The 21,992-nt window shown below is 40.0% G+C and overlaps 1 protein-coding gene across 4 annotated transcripts in view; it reads right to left on the bottom strand.

Moving 5' to 3' along the window:
* The window catches only part of ZMYM4 (zinc finger MYM-type containing 4), a 41,771-nt gene that overhangs the window by 2,274 nt on the left and 17,505 nt on the right, over positions 1–21,992 (bottom strand). For all 4 annotated transcript variants that reach the window (XM_062014313.1, XM_062014314.1, XM_062014312.1 and 1 more), the window contains 23 exons: positions 21,495–21,573; positions 20,813–21,065; positions 19,217–19,391; positions 18,891–19,103; positions 17,094–17,244; positions 16,322–16,437; positions 15,926–16,198; positions 15,310–15,460; positions 14,866–15,038; positions 14,359–14,509; positions 12,698–12,838; positions 12,368–12,405; positions 11,014–11,158; positions 9,892–10,013; positions 9,401–9,572; positions 8,355–8,408; positions 8,068–8,247; positions 7,437–7,531; positions 6,730–6,901; positions 4,857–5,008; positions 3,537–3,648; positions 1,991–2,239; positions 1,073–1,202 (listed from right to left, as the gene is read on the bottom strand). In XM_062014313.1, the coding sequence (XP_061870297.1) occupies positions 1,073–1,202; positions 1,991–2,239; positions 3,537–3,648; positions 4,857–5,008; positions 6,730–6,901; positions 7,437–7,531; positions 8,068–8,247; positions 8,355–8,408; positions 9,401–9,572; positions 9,892–10,013; positions 11,014–11,158; positions 12,368–12,405; positions 12,698–12,838; positions 14,359–14,509; positions 14,866–15,038; positions 15,310–15,460; positions 15,926–16,198; positions 16,322–16,437; positions 17,094–17,244; positions 18,891–19,103; positions 19,217–19,391; positions 20,813–21,065; positions 21,495–21,573 (3,497 nt within the window). The remainder of the gene's footprint in view (positions 1–1,072; positions 1,203–1,990; positions 2,240–3,536; positions 3,649–4,856; positions 5,009–6,729; positions 6,902–7,436; positions 7,532–8,067; positions 8,248–8,354; positions 8,409–9,400; positions 9,573–9,891; positions 10,014–11,013; positions 11,159–12,367; positions 12,406–12,697; positions 12,839–14,358; positions 14,510–14,865; positions 15,039–15,309; positions 15,461–15,925; positions 16,199–16,321; positions 16,438–17,093; positions 17,245–18,890; positions 19,104–19,216; positions 19,392–20,812; positions 21,066–21,494; positions 21,574–21,992) is intronic.

The following is a 21,992-nucleotide window of genomic DNA, read 5'->3' on the forward strand; positions in this document are numbered from 1 at the left end:
GCCACAGGGAACGTTCAAGAGCCAGCAAACCAAAATCCTAGCTTGCCTGCTCATGGTGCAGAATGGTAAGCCCATCTGCTTTCAGACTGACCATCTGACTCTGAGGCAGCTGCAGGAAGACACAAAGCCCTCTAGAACAAGGATCCCTCCTGCCTGGCTTTGCAATATTCACACTGGAACAGCAAAGTGAATCTTTACTGCTGTTTGCACCACTGCAGGAGCTCAGCTGTGATAGATGATGAGGAGAATAGAAATGTTTTGCCAGCCCAAGGACAGCTAAAAGCTTCTAATGATACACAAGTGAACACAAGGAAGGTAAGAAGAAGGAGACAAAGAGTCAGGATAGCAGCTAGGCATGCCTTTGTCTAAGTAATGGGACTGTTTGTAGTTAGCTCAGTAGGTGCATTTTTGAGGGTGATTTATTTGAGTTTCAGCTGACACTAATGAGATGCTGTTTCCTTTTGCATGCTTATTTTCTTTGAAGGGAGAAGAACATCATATTCCACCTGCTCCACTAACTAAACCTTTTTTTTTCACAGAAACAACAGAGACAAAATGATGTACATCTATGTCCTTGCCATATAGGCTCCTTTCCAACTCTTAGATACAAGTTAATCTCACATTTCAGCAGGCAAAAGCCATCAGCAGTTTTACCTAGTTCCCACTTCTACCCTCTTTTCACAAGGAACATGATGTCAGGGTATTAGTTACAATCTTCTCAAAAGAAGGATCCTGTGTGGGAATGAAGGGAGATGAGAATGACATGGTCACTGTAGTAATGCCCCTCATTTACATTCACATCCTGTGGATGTGTAAACAGGCACTTAAAGGACACATTTCTCTCTCTAACTCTACCCTTGACTCAACACCAGTAACGAATCCTCCCTGATGGCTGAGCCCAACAGCAGTGCTGATGCTGAAAAATTCTTTCAGCTCGGTTTCATTCACACTGAGAGACCAGGAACTGGAGAGAGGAGCCCACAGCACAGGCATAAAAGGTGTGAGTGGAATCCTTGCCCCAAATGCCTGTAGTAGTCTACACACAGATCAGTGATCAAGTTCTGCCACTTACCATTTGGACAGGTAGAATTCATAGAGCCGGACTGGACATCGCAGGGGATTCTCTGTGTTTTCAGCCATTTCCACTGCTGTTGCAATCTCCTCCTCTTCACTGCGTTTCCTTTTCCCTACAGATAATTTATCTGGACAGAAAAAAAACAGCATTAGAGAAATTCAGGGGAAAAACAGCACCTTCAAGAATAAACCCCAATCACTGGGCCTGGAACTTATTGCTGGGACTTTGATCCCGTCACTCGGATCGATGTTCTGTCCCATGTTCTGCTTTGATGTGCTGGCTGGGCAAAAGGTTGCACATGCTACAGGCTGCCCACAGCCTATTTCTCTTCTAGAAAATCAACAAGAACTAGTATCTAGCAGAAAAACACAGAGGATGTAATTTCTTCTTAACAAAGCAGAGTTCATATAACACACTGGAACCACGGAATGAAGAAGCCAATGGGATCAAAGATTTCCCTTTTCCACCAGAAAAAGAGTGTGAATGAAAACCTGTCCTTCCCTGCCTCTGAGGCCAAAGGACAGTCCCTACTTATGTGTGCAAGCACTTCAAGTGCTGTTCCACAGACCTAGGATAAACCTGGGAATTCAAAGAATTCGACCTCAAGAATATGAGAAGGCCTTTCAGTCATGCAGCAGTTAATAAAGCTTTAGCCATGCTCAGAAGGTTAGAAAAGACTATTAAGTGTGTAGCCACATCCATGGCACCTCTTGTGAAAGCTTTTCCTCGATGCTTGGGCTCATGCAGAACTTCTAAGTCTTACCAGAGCAAAAAACATGTTAAAAATATCCAAGATCACAGCACATTTACAGCTCTGCTTGCTGCACTGTGTATTTTCCCCCCAGTCCCTTTTAAAACAAGGACCAGACACCACAAACATGACTGGCAGGACTCAGGTGATCAGGGAGCACTCACCTGATTCTACCTCTTGTTTTTGAAAGGGTGGGAAAAAACGTAAATATGTCATCTTAGTATTATACTTGAGAGTCCGGGTGCGCCTCATGACGTGGGCAAAGGAGAGTTTCAGGTGCTCACTGACATTCTTTAGTTGGAAGTATTTGGTGTTGAAGAACAGAAGTGTGTTCAACAAAACAATAGGGGAATATGCACCCAGCTGTTTACATTCCCACAAGTGTTCCTCTTCGATTCTTGAGAACATATAACCTAGAAACAAGGGGCCAAGAAGGAAGAAGGGGGTTATTTATGCAATTCAGGGCTGTCCCCATATTCAGTTACAAATGGAACAGCTTGTACAGGCTGTGTCTGATCTAGCAGGCACTCAGAGTTTTCCTAAAGCAATGAAAACATCACACATGAGCAGGGCAGGAAGGCAGGAATGAGTCAAATTCAACAGGCAGATTTTGCCAGAGCCAGTTAGGAGTCCTCCTTCAGCTAACCTTCTACAGTAATGAACCACATATCAAATCAAATTCAGACCCATCACAAGCAACTGTAATTCCAGTAACACCAAGAACACAGCACACACGAATGCAAGAAGGAGCATGGAGAACCAAGCTGTGGAACAGCTTGATCTTCCAACACCTGGAGAATGGAGAGAAGGATGTAAAAGAAGACTGCAGGCCCCAAGCAGAATCTCACCAAGTTCTAATTTCACTGTATCAAACCAGAGTCAGCCAAGTGCAAAAATGAGTAATTCCTAAGACATAAAGCAGGAGTTTAAAATGTATCACCTTTACATACAAGCAGCCCACTGTCATTATCATAAGCCAGTTAGGGAAAGGAGATACAGGGGCTTATGAGAGATTTGTTGTGGAAAAAAACCCCATCACTGTATTCAGCAGTCTGTAAGTAATGGGATTATTTATATATTAAAGAAAAGTTCATTTTCTAAATGAAAAGCCAGTTGTATGGAGTTGCCAACATCACCCAAGCTCTGCTGATATTCTGAAGACCTTAAGCACTAAAATGGCTGGTGTTCTTTTTTCCATGCTTGAAGACCAATTAAAAAACATCTGCAGAACTTGGGAACTCTTCATTTGGATATGACTGAGGTGGGAAGAACTTGGAATTGAGGAGTCGAGACAAGATCCCAGTGATTTGCTAACGTGATCCTTGGCTTCATCAGAAGGACTGTTTCCAGTACCAACAGGGAAATACCAGTGCAGCTGCACATGGTATTTGCAGGATTTTATCTCAAATATTAAATATACAGTTGTGGCTACAGATGAGCTTAAACTTGAGGGAAGAGAAGAAAGAGCATGTTGACTATCAGAATGGGAAGCCTTTCTTTCAAAGGTGTTGAGAGAGATTTGATCAGAGGCAAAGAGTAGCCAGAGACAGACATAAAATCCATGACATGAGTCTACCACAATGACACAGTGGAGAAAGAGGAGGTGGATGTGAATGCCTCAGATCATGCTCTTCTTCATGGCACTGAGAAAACACTCATTTATAACACAGCTTTGTCGTGCAGCTACAGGAAACAAAAGGATTATCCTACCATTTGGAAGAATTGTAGGTTCCCAGATTTTCAAGAGTTTGGTAAGTTCAATCATAAACCTGGAATAGGGCTCAGTGAAAATGTTATCTATCCTACCATTCTCAAACAGGTACTGCAAGAGAAAAAAAGAGAGGAAGACATACAGTTTGTGATGTAACATTGCAGAGAAGGTACAAGACATCAGATAATATTCGGTACGATGTCAAATGAAGTTTTCTGCAGGGACTAGGAACTCCCAGTATGACATGAGAGGTCTAGGCACAAATTACTGTTAATATTCCAAGCTGTTCTCTACAAAATCATCATCCTCTAAGTGTTAAACATCTTAAAAAAAGTCTGCCTGTAAAAATAGAGGAGTCAATGAACATTGTGATGTTGAAAAGGACTCACATACCTCCTGACAGCAGATACAGGCCCAGCACGAGGCTGTTGAAACAGCTGAACTTACAGCATCAAGGAAAAAGTCCCTTAAACTCTCATCAAGCAGCAGTTAAAGAGTTTTCTAGAAGTCAGGAGTGTGTACTCATAAACAAACCCAGACTAGAACACACAGAAATTGCTGACACTCCCAGACCTTAGACATGGCACTTGAATTTTAACTCTTTCTACATGCTCCAAGCATAGCCAGGAAAATCAAGTTACAGTAAGTCCATGTCTGGCCAAATGACAGGTTTTACTTTAGAAGCAGCTTTTGATTCCTTATAGTCAAGTGTTTAAGGAAGAGAACAAGCAGACTGCTCTAGAAAAAAACCAAAAAGCCCTAACAGAATTACATACAGAACACTGAGTTTTAAACAGAAGTTCACCCTATACCAGGTTTGCATAATTTAGATGCTGGGTAGGTAACAAGGACTTATTACAATACTCTGAGCATTCACTAATTACAATGCAACTATTCCCATTGTACCTTTTACACAACAAGTATCTGTGTGGCCACTGAAGGAGCTCAGTCACTGCTGGGTAACCTCTTCCATGCAAAATTGTGTATTAGAAGAGCATTGTGTTAGATCTAAAACATCTCATAGTAAAGTAAAGATTTCTAGTATCAAAAAGGTACCAAACCTAAAGATCTGTGTCTAGCTTGGAACACCTCACCTCCACAATCCTTCCTCCCAAGTACAGAAGCAGCCTGTTCACTCTCATCACAAAAAAGGTCCACACAAATTAGTTGAATGTGGCATTAAAAACAAAGAATAAAGCACAAAAAAAGATGGATTCTTGCCTTCTCTACAAAATCCAACCAGTTACATGGGATATAAAGTATAAATAAGCAAAGTAAGTTTAGTATGTTCTCAGCAACACCCTAAATCTCTGAGTTACCTGCTGAATTCCAAGGCACAAGTACAAAATGCTGTCAGGATCATATTTTTCTCCATTTGGTCTCCGCACCTCTTGGATAAACTGGCACAAGCCAAAACTCAGCTCAGCAAAAGTGCACGAGAGAATGTCCTCCTTGAGCTTCACAGGACGGACTGTGGCCAAGAAAATGATCAGAAAAATTAACAGGTTACATCTTCAACATCCCTTCTTATTTCTTGTAGGCAGAACTATTAAATCTCCTCGCTCCTGCAGGCAGCATCCCGTGTGACTGAACTTGTGAGCCATTTCCTATCTGTTGGCTAGCAATTACATAAGGATTTGGCTAACAAAAACCAAACAAACCAGTACAAACACTACAAACTGAGTAATATGGCTGCATGTATTTAAAGCCCAGACATCTAAAGGTTAAGGGTTGTGCTGATCCCAAAGTGGCATGGCAATGGCTGTGTGTACTCGAGGCTGGCAGCGTGGGGTTGATAAACAGGTTTCTTCTCTATAGCTGGACTCAGGGGAATCCTGAATGAGAGGAAGATCTCAAGTATTTCGTAACAGTTCTGGACATGAGTTGAGTGCTGCATATTTGGCTCCTTAAAGGGGAAGGAATGAAGAGTTTAACGGGACATGTATGGGATTCTGAAAGGGAAGCAGAGCAACCAAGGAATGGATCAGTCACAGGAGCTGCAATGAAACCACCCAGCTCGGCTGCTCCACACCTTACAGAAGTGCCTGCTCAGCACTAAGCTGGAAGCCTTTCTGGGAGGGGTAGGGGTGGACATAGTTTTCTGGAACCGACTGTAATATTTGCTTTCTTAGCCACAATAAGAAAACACAGTAACTCATGTGATTACATGTCTTGTGGGAAACAAAAAGCAGCTGTTCTTATGTCATGACAACAAAAATTCCAACTAAGAGAGGAAAGAGCAGATCTTGCTCTAACTAGAATTATTTCCTTTGGGACCTTTCTTATCTAGGCCCTGCCATGCTTAATTCTTTACACTGTAGAAGTACTAAGCATGGTTTCCTCTCTTCTCCACCATCCCCCAAAAGCTCAGTTATATTCCTCACTTAAAATCTCTGCTTGACTATGAAAATCTGCCCACAAAAATCTCAGTGCAAGCATCTAAATCAGACTTGAGACTAGGGAAAAGGGGAGTTAGAGACTGCCAAATTCCAGCACTGCTGCTGCTTTTGTTAAAGAAAAAACAATCCATAATTGGAGAAATAAGTAAAAGTGACATTTATATTGTCATTATTATCTATCACCCTAGTGAGACACAGGGAACAGTTCATGCCTTTTAAAGTTAGCTTCAGGCAGGCTGCAGCACAGAATAGGCAGAGTGTTGGAAAGCTTCTTTCCAGCCATGAAGCCTAGAAATAAGGTGTTGAGATTTTCCTGTTGTAGCACACAATTTTTTGACAGCAAACAATTAACTCTGAACAAACAAGCACTTGGTGAATGCTTTAGCTACAGAGGAAAAAGGTGAGGCCAAGCTGGTGTTGTCAACTTCAAATTATGGCCTGATAATAGCTCAGTAAGAAAGCATCTCTTCTGCAAATGAAGACATTACTACATGCAAATGAATGCAAAGTGGAGGTTAAGAGACTAACATTCCTAATGGTGAAGAGAAATCTGGCATTTTAGATCCTGTTTTAATAAGGAACAGATCAATTAACAATGTAATAGCTATGATTAGACATAGTCATATGTAACAGCTATGAAAAGACTTAAGAGAGTACTCCATAAAATCTCTTCTCCACTCATGGATAGTTTAAAACTCAGTAAATTTGATCCTGATTTTTATTTGAGCAACATATCATTCCCTGTGGGGTTCAACCAAGTATTTCTGTTTCTGCTGGGAGAGCAAAATGTTACCTGAAAACTTCAGGTCCCCTTGATCCTCCTGTGCATTTTTCCATTGGACCCAGTTTTTCCAGGCATTTACCCCATACATATACTTCAGGGTCATCCCAGAAACAGAGCACCCTGGGTAGGAGCCCTGCATCAGATTCCGGGGCTCTACAGAAACTACAGACTTCTTTCGTCCCTGCAAGACAAACAAATAGATCAAACCAAATAAACATTTCATAAGCTCTCTACCTAAATATGCTGATCTGGTGACAAAATCCTATTCTCATGATAGAATCTGAATGGATAGATATGTATTTTTAATATCTGGGCATATATTAACCACATTTGTTTTAAATGGTGCAATAAAAATACAAGAACTCTCACTGCAATAAATATGCACAGGAATACATTACTGGCTAGCTACACAAGGAAAACAAATCCATTCTTTCCTGTAGATTATGATACTGTTTAAAAGATATCTCTTTTGGAGCTTTTTGAAATGATATAAAGTATGTTCTGCAGTAAAAAGAGCATTTATTCTACCCAGTTGCAGAGAGGGAGGGATGAAAATCTTATCTCATACAGCAGAACAGGAAAAAATATACAGCACAGTTCAACTGAATCCTTATTTTCACCCTGGAGCAGTATTTTTTTCACTTCTGAGAATGAGCATGCACATGATGTTACTCCCTGAAATGGAAGGAACTTGTGCTCCAGAAGTACTTTCTTACCCGTCGTTTTGGTTGTGGGAAGCCATCTCTGTGTCTCCGTCTGGCTCTTGAACGTGACTGCAAACCCAATCCTTTACTGAGAGGGTCAAAGGAGTCTGAAGTCAAATCAACACCATTAAGAGTTTAATATGATTGAAGAGCCCAGGCAGGAGTGCCACTTAGATGCTATGCAATACCTTACAGTTGGCAATCACACCTGTATACTGAAATAATGCTTTGCCTTTGAATAATGAGGCAATCTATGTACCTTCTGCATAAACACAGTAAATTCTCAGCAGAGGGGGAAAAGCCCCCACGAGCAGTGGGTGTGCTTATTCAGACAAACTCATATTCTCATGCATCACTCACATGGATTACACCTAGGGACACAGAAGTGATAAATTCAAAGGAGTCAAGCAGGGTTACCTGCTAATCCTGTCAGGGGTTCTGGAGAACACTGTCTTTAAACATACCAGTCATATTTTACAGATAGTCATTTTTAATGGAACTGATGGATTACTGCAGCTTTAAATATCCAGTTTTACAACATGAAAGCACACAGCCTTCTTAAGCAGGCTGCTGGTACAAAGCTTCCTCAGAAAATGGTGTGTATTTCCACAGAACAATGCATTTTCCTTCATGTTATACTGACCTGATGGAAAATCTGCCTCCAGGTCTTGTTCCACATCACCTTTGGAGAACTGCTTCAGTTCTGGCTCTGGCTCTGGCAGGGCATTTGATCGTAAGGCATAGTGATTTAACTCATCCTCCCAGCTGTGTGGAGTGGACACTGCTTCTGATTCTAGATCTCCACTGTAAGTGCTACCTTGGTCTGTAACGAGAGTGATGAGATATGTGCTGTAGGGACGGGCAGACAAAGAGAAGAGCTTGCAAGGAAAGAGTAAGATCAAAATCCATTTGCAAAACAATTGAACTGACCTTTCTCAAATATCTTGGGGTCCAGGAAAAGCTCATGCTCAGACGTTTGAGATCCTTTAGAAAAAGAAGGAAATCTGTATCTACAAATGACTGACAGCTTACAAAACTACTACAAAATGCTTTGAACACCAAAAACCCAGGTATTAGGTCATAATGCTAACACACATGATGCATTTTCCCTTCCACTAGAATCCTCCCAACAGTCCTCTACCTCAGCCATGCTGTTATGGGAGAAATAGAAGTGCAGAAGTAACCCATGTTTGCTTTTCCAAACGTTTTCACCCCTCCACGTTTGTTACTTGAGTTATCTGTAGAAAAGGGAGCGATTTTGTTTGTTTCTTTCTAGCTTGTTTCACTTTTATTACATGACATGATGACTACCCCATCACCTTCCACAAATCCTCCACAAAGTGCTTGAAAAGCAGTTGCTCTGTCATCTTGATTTTGACTGCTTCTGCTAATTCATGATGGACTGATCTGGAGAGTACTACCTCTAGTAACCTGTTACTGTCAAATCAGCACTTAGGATCAGTGCAAAGGAATGCCAAGATATCTAAAGCACTGTCAGAGCTCAGTATCTAACATTGGTTCTGTGCACAGCTCTACTGTTGACTGATAAACTCCTGTGAAGTTTAAAAAGCTTCAGAAAGGTGCAACCACAGCCAGCACCTGAGATGAGAACTATGGAGGAAGAGTAAGTTCATCTTAAAAGGAAATATGTTTTCAAAATTAAGGACAGAATATTGTACATGGAGGCAAAATTATCTCCAAATACTCAGCCCAGCTGAATTCCCAGAAGGTCTCCTCATTTTAAAATGAGAAGTAATCAAAAGTGCTAAGCCATGACACAAGCCTAGGTTGGCACTTCACCTGCATGAACACTTCCATTGTGGGAAAGAAATGTTGGCAAGACAACAAGTCCATTTCACTTGGCATGCATGGTTGGGAAGGAGCCAACACAGGCCCTGCATCTATTTATCTACTTTCCATGATGAGAGGACCTTTGTCTCACTGCATTTAGTTTCCTTTTTAAAGACACCACATACCACCGTGAGAGTGTGTTTTTTCTTTCTCTTCATCTTCTGCAATAATTTCTGCCATCTGAAGGAGATCAGCTTCAAATGGATTTGTGGGAATCTTTTCCTTCATATCCTGAGTGCTTTCAACAACCTTATCAGCATTATCTAGGGTAGCTGGGCAGAGCATGGGAACTGGTACCTATGGAACAAATGGAAAATATCAGAGTATGTTTAGGGGTGAAGGGAAACAGCAAATACACAGGGGAGATTTCTCTCATTTGATCTTATATGTGAGGAGTATTGAACTTAATTTTGAAGTCATTCCAGACTAGTTTCATTTCTGCAATTACCCTATACATTGGTAGTTCTGTCTGATGACCAATGATAAGGAAAGAAATGGCTTCAAGGACTCCAAATACCACTTGCATGACTAGTTGAAAACCCTACAACACTGCTCTGTGTCCTGTGCAGAAACAAGACCATAAACCACCCCTCTAGTGAACTGAAGTATAACTTACAGGTATTGGCATCCCAAGTGGAACTGGTGTGTACTGAGTGTAGAGGTGAAGGGGCACTGGAACAAACACTGGTACAGGAACAGGTACCACAACAATCCGGGGCTGAACTTCTTCTGCTTCTTCTGTTACACCAAAAATAGAACAAACCAAAAGCTGTTTAACTATAGGACTCTCCAGTACACTCCAGAGGGTCCATGATAATTGTTTGGATTTCTGCTTGTAACTCAGTGTGCACAGCACCACCTCTTGGTTCATAGCCATCTTTCACTTGAGCATTGTTGTAACAAGTATTAATACTACAGTCTGGAAATTAACAGCACTGTGACTATACACATGAATGCTGGAAGGGAAGAGAGTGGAAGTTAAGTATTAAATACTAAGGTCTGCAACCAAGTAGATGGTGTCTTATTGCAATTATCTCACAACTAACTTCAAGACTGTAAGAAGGTACCATTAAAAACCAACTACAGTCTTCCCACTTAATCTTCCTCACTGAGAGGTTTACATCAGGGCTCTATAACCTAACAATGATGAAAAAAGCACTCCTCAGTGGCAATCTGGACTATATAATACTCCTTGAAAGTGTCTGTGTTTCCTCCCAGCCCTCCCACAGAGGGAACTCAGAGCAAATATGAATTTAATGAAATGTTCTTAGAAATAGTGACTTAATTTTCAGAGGTTCTTAGCATCTGTGTCTAATAACTAAAGAAAATGAGAGTTGAAACAATCTTTGCAAAATCACACGCTTTATTAAAATGAGTCTGCTTGTGTGGCTTGAGCTGTGAGAGCTAATAACTCCCAAACACTGTCCTCAGGAAAACAAGTTCCCTCTGCAGCCTTTTGCATGCCACTTAGCTATTGCACTTCATTCCCCAAAGGTAAGACGATGGCAGAATGCTGAAGGAGAGTTAAAGCAAATCTCAAGATTGATCACTCATGAAGCTTTATGGACTTAACAGCAAATGGTTTATATCTGTAAGGCAAACTGCTACTGGGAAAATGCCATCAATAACCTCAAAGCTATTTAAGGTTTAAAAATACATTTGAATATGTGAAATGATGTGTTTCTCTCTCAACTGCAGCAGAGATTTTTACAGAATGGGTAGAAAATGAGATACATACCTGTCTGGCATTCTTTGTTTTGTGTGTGAGGTTTGCATGAGGTGGCCTTAGTCTGTGTGATTGGCTTGCACAACAATGCTTTGTTTTTTAGGAGCCTAGGTGGTTGTGATGATGGTAGCTTTAGGGCATCTGTCTGAGTACTAGCCTGTTTGGAAAAAAACAAATGAGGGCACAGTCAGTATTGGTTTGAAGGATATCCTAAGATTTGTATTTGTTCTCTACTAAGGGTGGCTGAACAATTCAAAACTCTCCTTGCTGATAAAAAGTGATTATTAAAAACACTATTGCAAAACCAGCTTCCTGATACATTTGGTGCTTTCTGGTCTTCACCTCAATTTATTTTCATCAAATAGCTGCTTTTTGTTGTTGTTGTTAACAGTGCAGTGAACACATCTGCAAGAATGTTTGATCTCTGTAGTCAAACAACCTCTATAAACTTTTGACCTTGGAATCTTACTGATGGCAAAGATATAAAGAGGAGTTAATGTTAAAGATACTTCTGATGACTAAGAGTTGGCTGATAGAGATACCCAAAAAAATCAGTGAATTGATGTGAAATCACTGAAAAGAAATAAAAGTGACAAATGAACACATATGCTGGCAGTATTGCAGTATCAGTACATCCTGATTACACACAGACAAACTATTTGTGCTTGTGCTAATTTCATGTCCTCCTACCTGTAATTTTCAGTCACACAATCAAATAACAGGATCTGTTTCATTAGGGAAAATTCACACTCTAATCCACAACTGACACTTAGGGGTGTCAGTCTTCCAGCACCTAACAGCTATGTATTAAAATCTTCATACTTTCAGGGAGTTGCAAGATGCACACCACATACCCCAAAGAGCTCAAGAATAGGCACTCAAGGAGTTACTCACTAGAACCGTGACAACAGTTCCCCACAGCTCTGTTATCACGCTGCTGGGGAGTGAGGAAGGAAAGCTATGCTGCAAGAGCTTGGCCACGTCAGCCCCAGTAGCCCACACTGGTCCCCCTTCCTCCAATAGTAGTCCTTTTGACATTACATCCCACTTCTGGGCACAAAAGGTAGCCTCAAGTACAGAAGTCACACACAAATTGCTTGAGAGCTCCAGCCACCTCAAGAGCTACAATTTAGCAAGCTTTGTCTTAAAACACCTCATCAACCAGTCAGCACACACAAAAAGACCTTTATACCATGCAACTTCTATCCATTTTACAACAAGTATCTGCAAGCTGGATGAATTTTAAATCCCAATCACAAGGAGGAAAAAGCAGTTACAAAATGATGTTGCAAAATTCTTGGATACTTTACTTGTTATTGATACAATCTGGGCGAAAGTGAGAAAAAGAGTCTCTCGTAAAACTTACATCTCCTATTATTTTTGCTGTCACGGTAGGGACTGCACCTGTGAAGAAAAAAAAACATAGAATAGCCTGTGTACTTATCATTGAGATAACCCATACTCTGCCAAGGTCAAGAAAAAGAATTCCCATTAAATCTCATTCCCTGGTGTATGTACATAAATTTAAGTCATGATTTATACCTAGGTAAAAGAAGGACAAATCTGTAACCGTCTGCACTGATGTGAAGCACAATGAAGAAGTGGCTGTTACCCTCAGTGGAGAAGATCCCAGAACAAATATAAATGTTCAGGAGCAGAGATTTAAAAATACAGGCATCATATTCAGCAGTCTTACCCTGTAAAACATTGTTGGAGTTAACTGTAGGCTGGGCAGCAGGGGTGCTGGCAAGGGACACCACGTTTGCTATGACAGGGGTTGAGTCCTTTCTCAAAGAAGGAGGGCCTGATGAGGAAGCTGGTGCCATAGAAAGGTTTGCTGGACAGAGTGAACAAAAGAAAACTAAAATAAGATCATTTATAAACCAACACTCAACCTCTAGACTGATCTCAAATTAAACAGACTCCTGTATGAAAAGGGAATATAGGTGTCAAAACGCAGCGTTGCAGATTAAATAGGTGATGGTTCCACAAGCAAACTTCAGCTGTTTTCCAGTCCCTGAAACATTTCAGTAGTTCACTGTAGTATGAAAGTAGCTTTCTCTTTGTTAACAAGTATCTATATTACAGCAGCATGGATGAGACAAGAGGATTGGATGTCTGTCTCACTGTGCTTAGTACCAAACATAGGTAGTACAGGAGACAGACAATCAATGAGGTGAATTTCTGAGGCTCTCATTGTTAGAGTAATTCTTAGGTTCTTTCCATGTGAGAGCACCACTTGTTACCCCATTACCATGACATACTACATTTCATCAAAAAACACTGTCCTGAGGCACTCCCTCATCCATTAATCCCCAGTTCAAAGATAGGCTCAGAAGTTGCAGGCACACTTCTGGAGACACAGGCCCACTATAACATTTTGCTGTCTTTACTAATAGCCAAATGTACTGACAAGACCAGGAATCATTATGGCCTGAAAGTATAAAGTTACTTATATGTTACTCTTAATCAGGAAAATCAGCTCCCAACAATATAAGGAGCAGAAGTGCACAGAGTTGGAAAGTTAATTGTGGCCTGGTGCACAGTATGAACATTCAGTTAATATTCTTTACTGCTTGTTGGGCACCTTACTGCTGCAGTCACCATCACTCAGTAGTAGATTATGTCCCTCTTTGGGATCACTGCTATTTCTGCCTCCTTCTGTTTTGCTTCCTCTTCCTGTCTTTATGGGCCTTTCTTCCCTTTGCATTTCATTCCCTACAGAAACTCACAGTTCCTATTCCTGTGGGCTTTACTCCCACCCTCCTTCTCATCTGCTAAAATAATAAGCAAGGAAACAGCTACAGCACACATTAATCTTGGCATTTATGCTTTAAGAATCAGCACTTAATGACACAGAAATAGTAACTTCTTCATATGCCTACAGACTACACAGAAACAGCTATTTTTAGTGCATATATGCAAGTCTGTATTTACAACCATTAAGTCAACTAATTTCACCACTTGATTTGTTCTGCAAAATGAACATTAACATCCTACTGTATCTGGCTACGTGTTATCAAGTATAGAAGACAAGCTAGATATGTAACATGTCTTCAAAGGATATTGGTACATTTTACCCCAACAAAATGGGCCTTTGTTTTATGAAAGTGATTGAAAAGCAAGTGTTTTTGTTTCATCTTCTGTAAAATCACCATCTAGGATTGGTATGTGAAGCAATCTCATTTCATACCTGCAGAAGTTTGGAACTGTCTGAAGAAAGAGAGAGATCTAAAACTGACTCCATTTAAAAGTAACAGGCAAGCCTTCAAAAGTTCACTGCATTGAGTTTCCAGCTAAAAGTCATACCACTAGCATGCACACCAAAAGGCAATACTATTGCCAGGCTTGTTTTACCTGTGTGGTTGGCGGGTGGAGGGTCAGGAACGTTTTCCTGGTTACAGAACAACAGGATACAAAGCAGATTGCAAAAATGCTTGATCTCCCCTTGCCATTTCATGGACTCACTGAGTTTACCTTGTCTCTTACAGCCATCACACTTTGCCATCTAGGAAGACAGAGTGAGGGAGAAATTAAACACAGTTGTAAACAGCAACAAAGAGGATGTGTATAAAAATCTCTCTGCACCCTGCTCATCAAATACGAAGAAATCTGTCAGAATGCATCATTTTTGTGGTGTAACACAAAGCAGCAGAATATTTGTCTTCCCACAACCCATATTAGGTTTTCTCTATATAGAAACTCAACTTCAGAGTAACTCAAAACTTAAGAATTTACTCATCTCTCACAGTTATGTGATATACCTCATGGATACAGAAGTCAACTATAGGCAGTTCACATGGCTCCTACTGCACAAAGGTTCTTTTGCTAACTCATTGTTATTCCAGAGGAGAATATTCTTACCTGATAATACAAAACTGTGAATTTAGACATGCACTCCTCTGAGCAAAATTCCTCCATTTTCCCCCCAAAGTGATGCTGGACCAGTTTGGGGGAAGCCTGTAAACAGTAACTGCACATCTTACAGTGGTTTCCCCAGCGTTTAGCCAAGTCATGTTTATAGAGCAGTTTACAGCCTAGAAGAAGAGAAAACAGCAAAAAACCAAGAACAGCCTTCAATATCAAACTGACATTTGCTCAGCACTTGTGGTTCTTGAAATTTATTATGTCTGTAATGTCTTCTTGAAACACACCACTAAAATGTGTGATTAAAGTTCTGTGTGTGCAAATCTCAAAACCAGTTTTCTAACCTAAAAAACGAGACTAGGTTTCTCTTAGTATTACAAATAACTTTGAGGAAGATCACTTCTGAGCTGATTTGTCTGAGGTGCAGTACCTCAGTCTTACCTTCACTACAGAATGGTTTATCTGTGCCTGAGAATCGCACTGTCTCCTTGATAATTTTCTCAACTTTGCAGTATTCACACATTGCCATGACACTGCTCCTCTTCTTATATTCATCACAGCAGATCTTCCCACAGAACTGGAACATTTTACCCTGCAACACAGCCAGAATGTTTTGGTTTCAGTGTTTCACATCCCAGATAATATGTTTTAATTGGTAATGAAAACTCAGAAGCATATTTATGCCTTTGGAAGACAACACCACACAGCACTAGTGTATATATCTCCCCATTTAGCTTTATAACAAAGGCAGCAGCACCTTCTGCAGAAAACCCTAATCAATGTGCTTTGTCCTGGAATTAAAAGGATCATTTCTGGGGCCAAGAATCAGGAATGTGCTTACCTAGCCAGGCAATCATAGGGCCTGAGGTTTGTTGGTTGGGGTTTTTTTCAGTATTAACTTTTGTAATGGTTAAATGACACCAAAATCAGTTCTAAAATCCTCCATAGCAGGTCATAGTAAGCAACAGAGCAGTACTGACAGACTATTGCATATAAGGTACAATTTCTTTGCTTTCTGCTGAGAAACATGAGCTTGAGAAGCCCTAAGCTTTATTACCTTGTAGTCCAGCAGTTCTGGTTTGGTTGCAAACAATCTGTTACAGTAGTGACACCTGAGTTTTACAACAGGACGGGCAAAAGTGACTTGCTGGGACTGGGCAGCCAGCCTCTGTAGACCAGCTGCAGCTGAACTGCTCATGGAGCTGGGGGACACAGTCGAGGTGGTGCCACCTGCAGATACCGTTGCCCCTGAGGGAATGTTTACGATGACTTGACCTTGTGACAGAGGTACCACTGAAGAGTTAATTCCTGTAGGCTTGTTGAACAAATTCTGCAAGAAAGCAAATTGAGGAAGAGACTTTATTTTACAATATGACATATTTTACCCAACATCCCAGATATTTACACCAGCAATTCTGTTAATTCAGCTGAGAAGAAATCCTAGATGTCACACCTGAAAAGCTACTACACAACTGTAGCTGCAAAAATTGCGTATGCTCCCATCTGACATAGTCAAGTGATACTGAGGGTTTGCTGAAGTTTTACAGCTGTTGCACTGAACTTGAACACCTGAGGGGTGAAACAGAGAAGAAAAACTGATTTATGCAACATCAAGTTGTATTGCAGATAATTTTTGCACTGTGCATACACAAACAGAGAATCTGAATGACAAGTCAAGGCACACACAGAAGCCCAAGACGAAGCTGCTACAGATTCAGAAGCAGATACTGCAGCTGCAGCACCTGTTGCTTGCCAGATCCTTTCATTAATCACCCAGTATCCCTAGGATGTCAGTAAGCACTCTTCTATTTTAAAAGAAAAATAGCTGAGAATATGTTTGCCTAGCTTAATGCAGCATTAGGCAGAAGTAACTAAGCTAATCACCCTGGTGAAGAGAAGGGCAGAATAGTCACAGTGGTGGTATGGCATATGTCCACAGAAGAGGATTTGTCTAGCTGGGAAACCTACCAGCTGCAGTTGCAAGAGCAGAAAATAGATTAAAGTTTATTATCATGTTTAATCTCTCTAAAAGCAAACCTAAAATGATTGTACTGTCACTGTTAGGTTTATCTGTGGCAGGAAGTCCTTATGTTCCCATCTCAGCACCTTCCTTAGAACAAAAAGCCACTTTCCACCCTCCCAAAAGGAATATCAGCCTTAACTTTCTAATTCAGTTTGATATGAGCTGTGTGAAATTATGCTTCTAAAGAAGAGGATAAACTTACCTGCAGAGGAAACAATTTTTACTCTATATGCTGACAAGCAGTTAAGAGAGCAAAACAGTTCAGTTTTTCCCAAGTTGTTTGTGCTCTCTATCATCTCAGCTGAAGATCTCAAAGATTTACACAGTGTGCAAGGTGTAATTTTAGCTGACTTCTGTGGAAACACGGAAATCCGTCATTCTTACTATTTTTATTAACATAGAAATTAATTGCTAACACAAAACGTATAAAAATGACTGACAATGCAATTGAAACAGTACTTATTTTACAGCTGTATTATTTACTATGCAGATAGAACTCTTTTGAGTTCTCCAGCATGCTTCTGTATTCACACTTTGACCACCTGAGGCTCGGGCTGTCCCTCATTCAGGGTATGGGCTACCTTTGCAGGCCAGTTCCCAGACTGTCAGGGAGAAAGACTCTGCCTGCAAACAACACTACATGTTGTAATAACACGTTACCAAGGACCTTGTATCAGACAAGTTCGACATTTTGCTTCTGATTTTTAATACAGCAGCTATGTATGTAAGCAATATTTCCATTTAAACAGATGAGAAAACAAGAAATAGAGAGAAGCAGGTTCCCTGAAGATGCATTTGGTAGCAAAATGGGGAAGAGAGATATCTCATAGCAATAATCCCTGTTGTCAATCTATTGTCTACAGATTGTTTTTCAAAGAGATACAAAAGGAAGCCTACCTTTCATAGACATGTTTTCTATGTTTACAAGAGTGAAAGACTTTTGAAGGTCTTTAAGTCTGGAAAAAACTTTGAGAACTAGTGCAGCAGATCACTTCATTGTGACAGCCTTAAAAATGCACCCTGTTCCACCAACAGCTACTCCAGATCCTCAGGGAAGGACAGAATGGATTACGTATTTCTAATGATTTAAAACCATCCACAAAAGCCCAGAAATGATCAGAATGGATCTGACCACTGAGTTAAATCTGCTTAAAAATCAATTAAAAATAGATTAGACTTAAACTTCTGAGCTTTGAACATACTGTATTTTCAGGAAGACTAACATATAAGTGGTTTTGATGTGAGCATGAAATCTCTCTCCTTTCCAGCTTATTTAATGTAATTTCCAGATTTGTTTCAGAGGACAACTAGTGGTGTAGGTAATTTTCTGGATGAAATACTTTTACAGATGTTATTTGAATTCATTAGGCCTTTCTGAGCCTAAGTGGCCTGAATAATGGTGCAGCAGAGTCAAGTCACCAAATGAAGTCACACTGTCTTATCAGTGGGATTTTCCTCAAGCAATTGCATTAAAATAAATCAGTCAAAAATAATTGAGCTGTTATAATAAATTAAGGTTCTCTCGACTGCTCAGCTCCTTAAGAGGCTCAATTATAATAAAGATAATAGAATTAAATAGTAAAAATATCATATCAAAGAATTAAACATTGACAATAGTAAATATTAAAAATAAAACAATAAAAGATTTAAAATGAAAATTATCAACTAATTCTTCCTTTCCCCCTCCATTTAATTAAAATGCTGCAATTCAACAGAGAATACTCAAACAGTTGGCAGCTCAAAGGCTGAAAAAAGTCACAGTGGACTGCTGCTGAGTGGTCTCACTGCTTCTTCTCTCACACTGGGACATTGAGGTATACAGTGGTAAGGGAAATAGAGACACATTAAGCAGTCTGGGCGAAGATTAAGCAGCAAATGGCCAAAGGATTTATCTTAGATGAAGACAGTAACTGAAATAATCAACTACTGAATCGTGTGTTTCTTAGAAACACCCAAAAATCGAATCAAATTCTTATTCTGACATTCTCTTAAAATGTACCTGCTTGTATGCTATCATACATGTTGAACTGCAGAACTTTTTGGACTGTCCCTCTATCTGAAGCATGTGACATTGGCCAGAGCCACTGTAGCAGTATCCTCCACAATTCTCACAGCAGTTCATGGTCAAGTTGTTAGCCGAGCGGAACTTGGAGAAGCAGGCATCACTGCAGAGCTTGTGCACAACGTTCTGGTAATTCACTTCATGTCTAATCTGGAAGAAAAAGAATATATAACAAGGATAGAAAGAATATGTGTTTTCATCTCTGAGACAGCAAGTTGTCCTGATCTAAAGGGGATACAAATGAAAAAGAAGGTGGCAATTACCACTGCGTTCTTCTGGCACATGCTGCACTTGGTTGAAATGCTGTTAGTATGAATAGTAACAATAGGTTTCCTTTTCAGTTCATATGTAGAAAGACAAGATTGGCTGCAGAAATCCTTACTGGAGTTTGTATTGTCAAACTGGGCAGTGATTACATCCTTTGGATTTAGAATGTCTCTATGGAAAAAAGACAAACAAACAAACAGAGAGATAAAGAATTAATGTTGGTTGCATGTCAACTTGCTGTCCTTTCTTTTTCTGCAGACTAAATATTCTCTAGAAGAGGGTGGATTCTGTGGGGATTCATTTAATTTCTTCTTTTTGCTGACCTAAGTATCTGACCTCACTTTTCTTTTCCTGTTAGGAAAATAGTTAAGAAGTACAGTTCTGAAGTAAATACTTTGTGAAACACTCAAGTAAAATCGAGGAGGAAATATTGGTATAATTTTCTTGGTTGGAAGGATGCCTCCTTCTTACTTATCTTGTGAGAGGCAAATCATTTTTCAACAGAATAAATACAAATGACAGCCAAGACTGTTAAATTTCATTACAAGGCCTTTTCATGCTGAGACGGCAACTGAACAGAATAATTAATTGAAGTCTCAAGTTTAAGTTCAGTTGACCTTGTAAAACTGAAAGTAATACATTTATTGTTGAGGAAATGATGAACAAAGCAAGCATTCCTTTTGCAAACTAGCTTTCAAAGCTAAAAATAATACACATGAATAACTCTATATACAGATTGTAGACTGATCAGTTTGCAAAGTTAATTATTTGCTTCAAGTTAAAGGTGTAGTAATAGAATATATGAAAGACAGCCACAAAAGTCTCTTTTTGATAATCTGGACACAATAACAGAAATAAACACAGTGTTTTAATAATTCTTTTTTTTTCAGAGAGATGAAGATTCAGAAATTTGTTTCCAGCAGGAAAATGTAGATGTTTTCTACAGATTGTTTTCCTAATAAGCTCACAAAAGCAAAACCTTTCCACTCTAGGTCTAGGTAGAAAGTAACTGGTTTGGGTGCTGAGACCTTAACTACCGAAAAAACTCAATTCTTAATAAACTGAATCTCTCTACATCATATGAAGGCAGCAGTGACATATTTTGAAGAGCTAAGACCTACAGAAATCTAAGCTCACAGAATAGAGCCAGACTGGACAGCTAAATGTTGGGGTTTCTTTTAAATCTAAGGAAATATTCTGCCTAATTAATTTGCCTGTGTTTTCTTTCATTTTAGGGATTCAGTCAATCTATTTTCATCTAGAAGAAATTATACAGAAAATGGGTTTTTTGGTAAATGTTCTCTTTTTAGCTTTTTTGATAGGGCAACATTTTAAATGGCAGGAAAATGTGGGACCTCTGGAAACAGCTTCTCATATTTTGCTCATTTCAACCAAAAAAAAAAGACATACACTTTATGACAGAAGCTTTTAAATCTACCTTTAGGTAAAATCCAATTAACAAAATGGAACTGAAAGCAGACAGACCCATTAGCAAGTAACAGTATCAGCCACGACCCTATGAAGGGAATTGCAGCCCTTCAGGACCTGCTTGAATATCAACTATTACTAGAACAAATGAAACACTGTCCTACTTTGAGCAGCTTGAGCAGGTTTTCTTGGTAGGAGCTGGTGGGCGAGAAGCTGGAACAGTGTATGCAGTGAGGCACAGTGTGGAGCAGAAGAGCTGGGTAGAGCCTTTCCTCTGGTATGCAGTTTGCCCCTTCTGCAGGTTTTTTTTGCAGCCAGAACAGGAAACCCGAACAGCTGTGCTTGGAACTGAAGGAAGCATTTTACTCATGCCAGAGGATGCCACAGCAGGCTGGAAACCTGATGACAGCTGTGGAGCTAAAAAAAACCCAACACAATAAAAAACAGAGTAACTGTTACATATGTATTACATATAATTCACTTCTTTGCAGGGGGCAAGCACAAAGTTTATGACTTCATTTGGGTTGTCAGGGTCTAAGGGAGAATTAAATAGCAGATGAACTTGATATAAATACATGCCCTGTCCTGGTTTTCTGCAGAGTAGGTTGCTTCAGCTACTCTTAAGTCTGAGAATGCTCTTTTAATGTCCCTTTCACATCCACTTTTCCTTTGCCTCAAAAATACAATGATTTCTCAATCTCTGAATTTCATTGTCTCTAAAACAAACTATTTTTTCCCTACTGGGGTCAGACCAAGCAAACAAAATGTAGAATAAACTGCAAGACTACTTGAAAAGGTGATACATTTTACAGATTTAAAGAAAGGTTAGTCTTGCCCATTCCTTACCAAGAGGACTGCCACTGACTGAAAATACAGCACTGATTTTCAGCTCCCCTTCCTGAGTTTTTGGCTGTTGGCCGTACTCCTAAAACAAAAGGGAGAGGAAAAGGAGAACAAATACACACATGTAATAACAGGTTGCATGACTTCCATTCTTTCATAATGCTGTATTGAATCTCAGGAACAGTGAGCCTCCTCAGTCTGCTTCAAAGGCCAGGTTTACAGATGCTGCTCTATGACCACCACATACAGAACCCTGCTTAGTGGTTCACAGCAAACTACTGCCAGGGATGTCATGTAGATATGGAAAAGCACCATCACCTGGTGCATCTTCCCTTCCAGCTCTACTCCAATACACCTCAGAGTTCAGCCAGACAAAGCTTAAGAGAAATCTCTGCTTTCTACTCACACAAACTTTCCATCTACAAGTGCTTCGCAGTCCTTTCCCCTACTCTGTGAAACAAGCTTTATCTTCAAATTCAGAGAGGATAATAATGAACTAGA

The sequence above is a fragment of the Colius striatus genome, chromosome 24 (genome assembly GCF_028858725.1).
Source record: "Colius striatus isolate bColStr4 chromosome 24, bColStr4.1.hap1, whole genome shotgun sequence".
Taxonomy (NCBI): domain Eukaryota; kingdom Metazoa; phylum Chordata; class Aves; order Coliiformes; family Coliidae; genus Colius; species Colius striatus.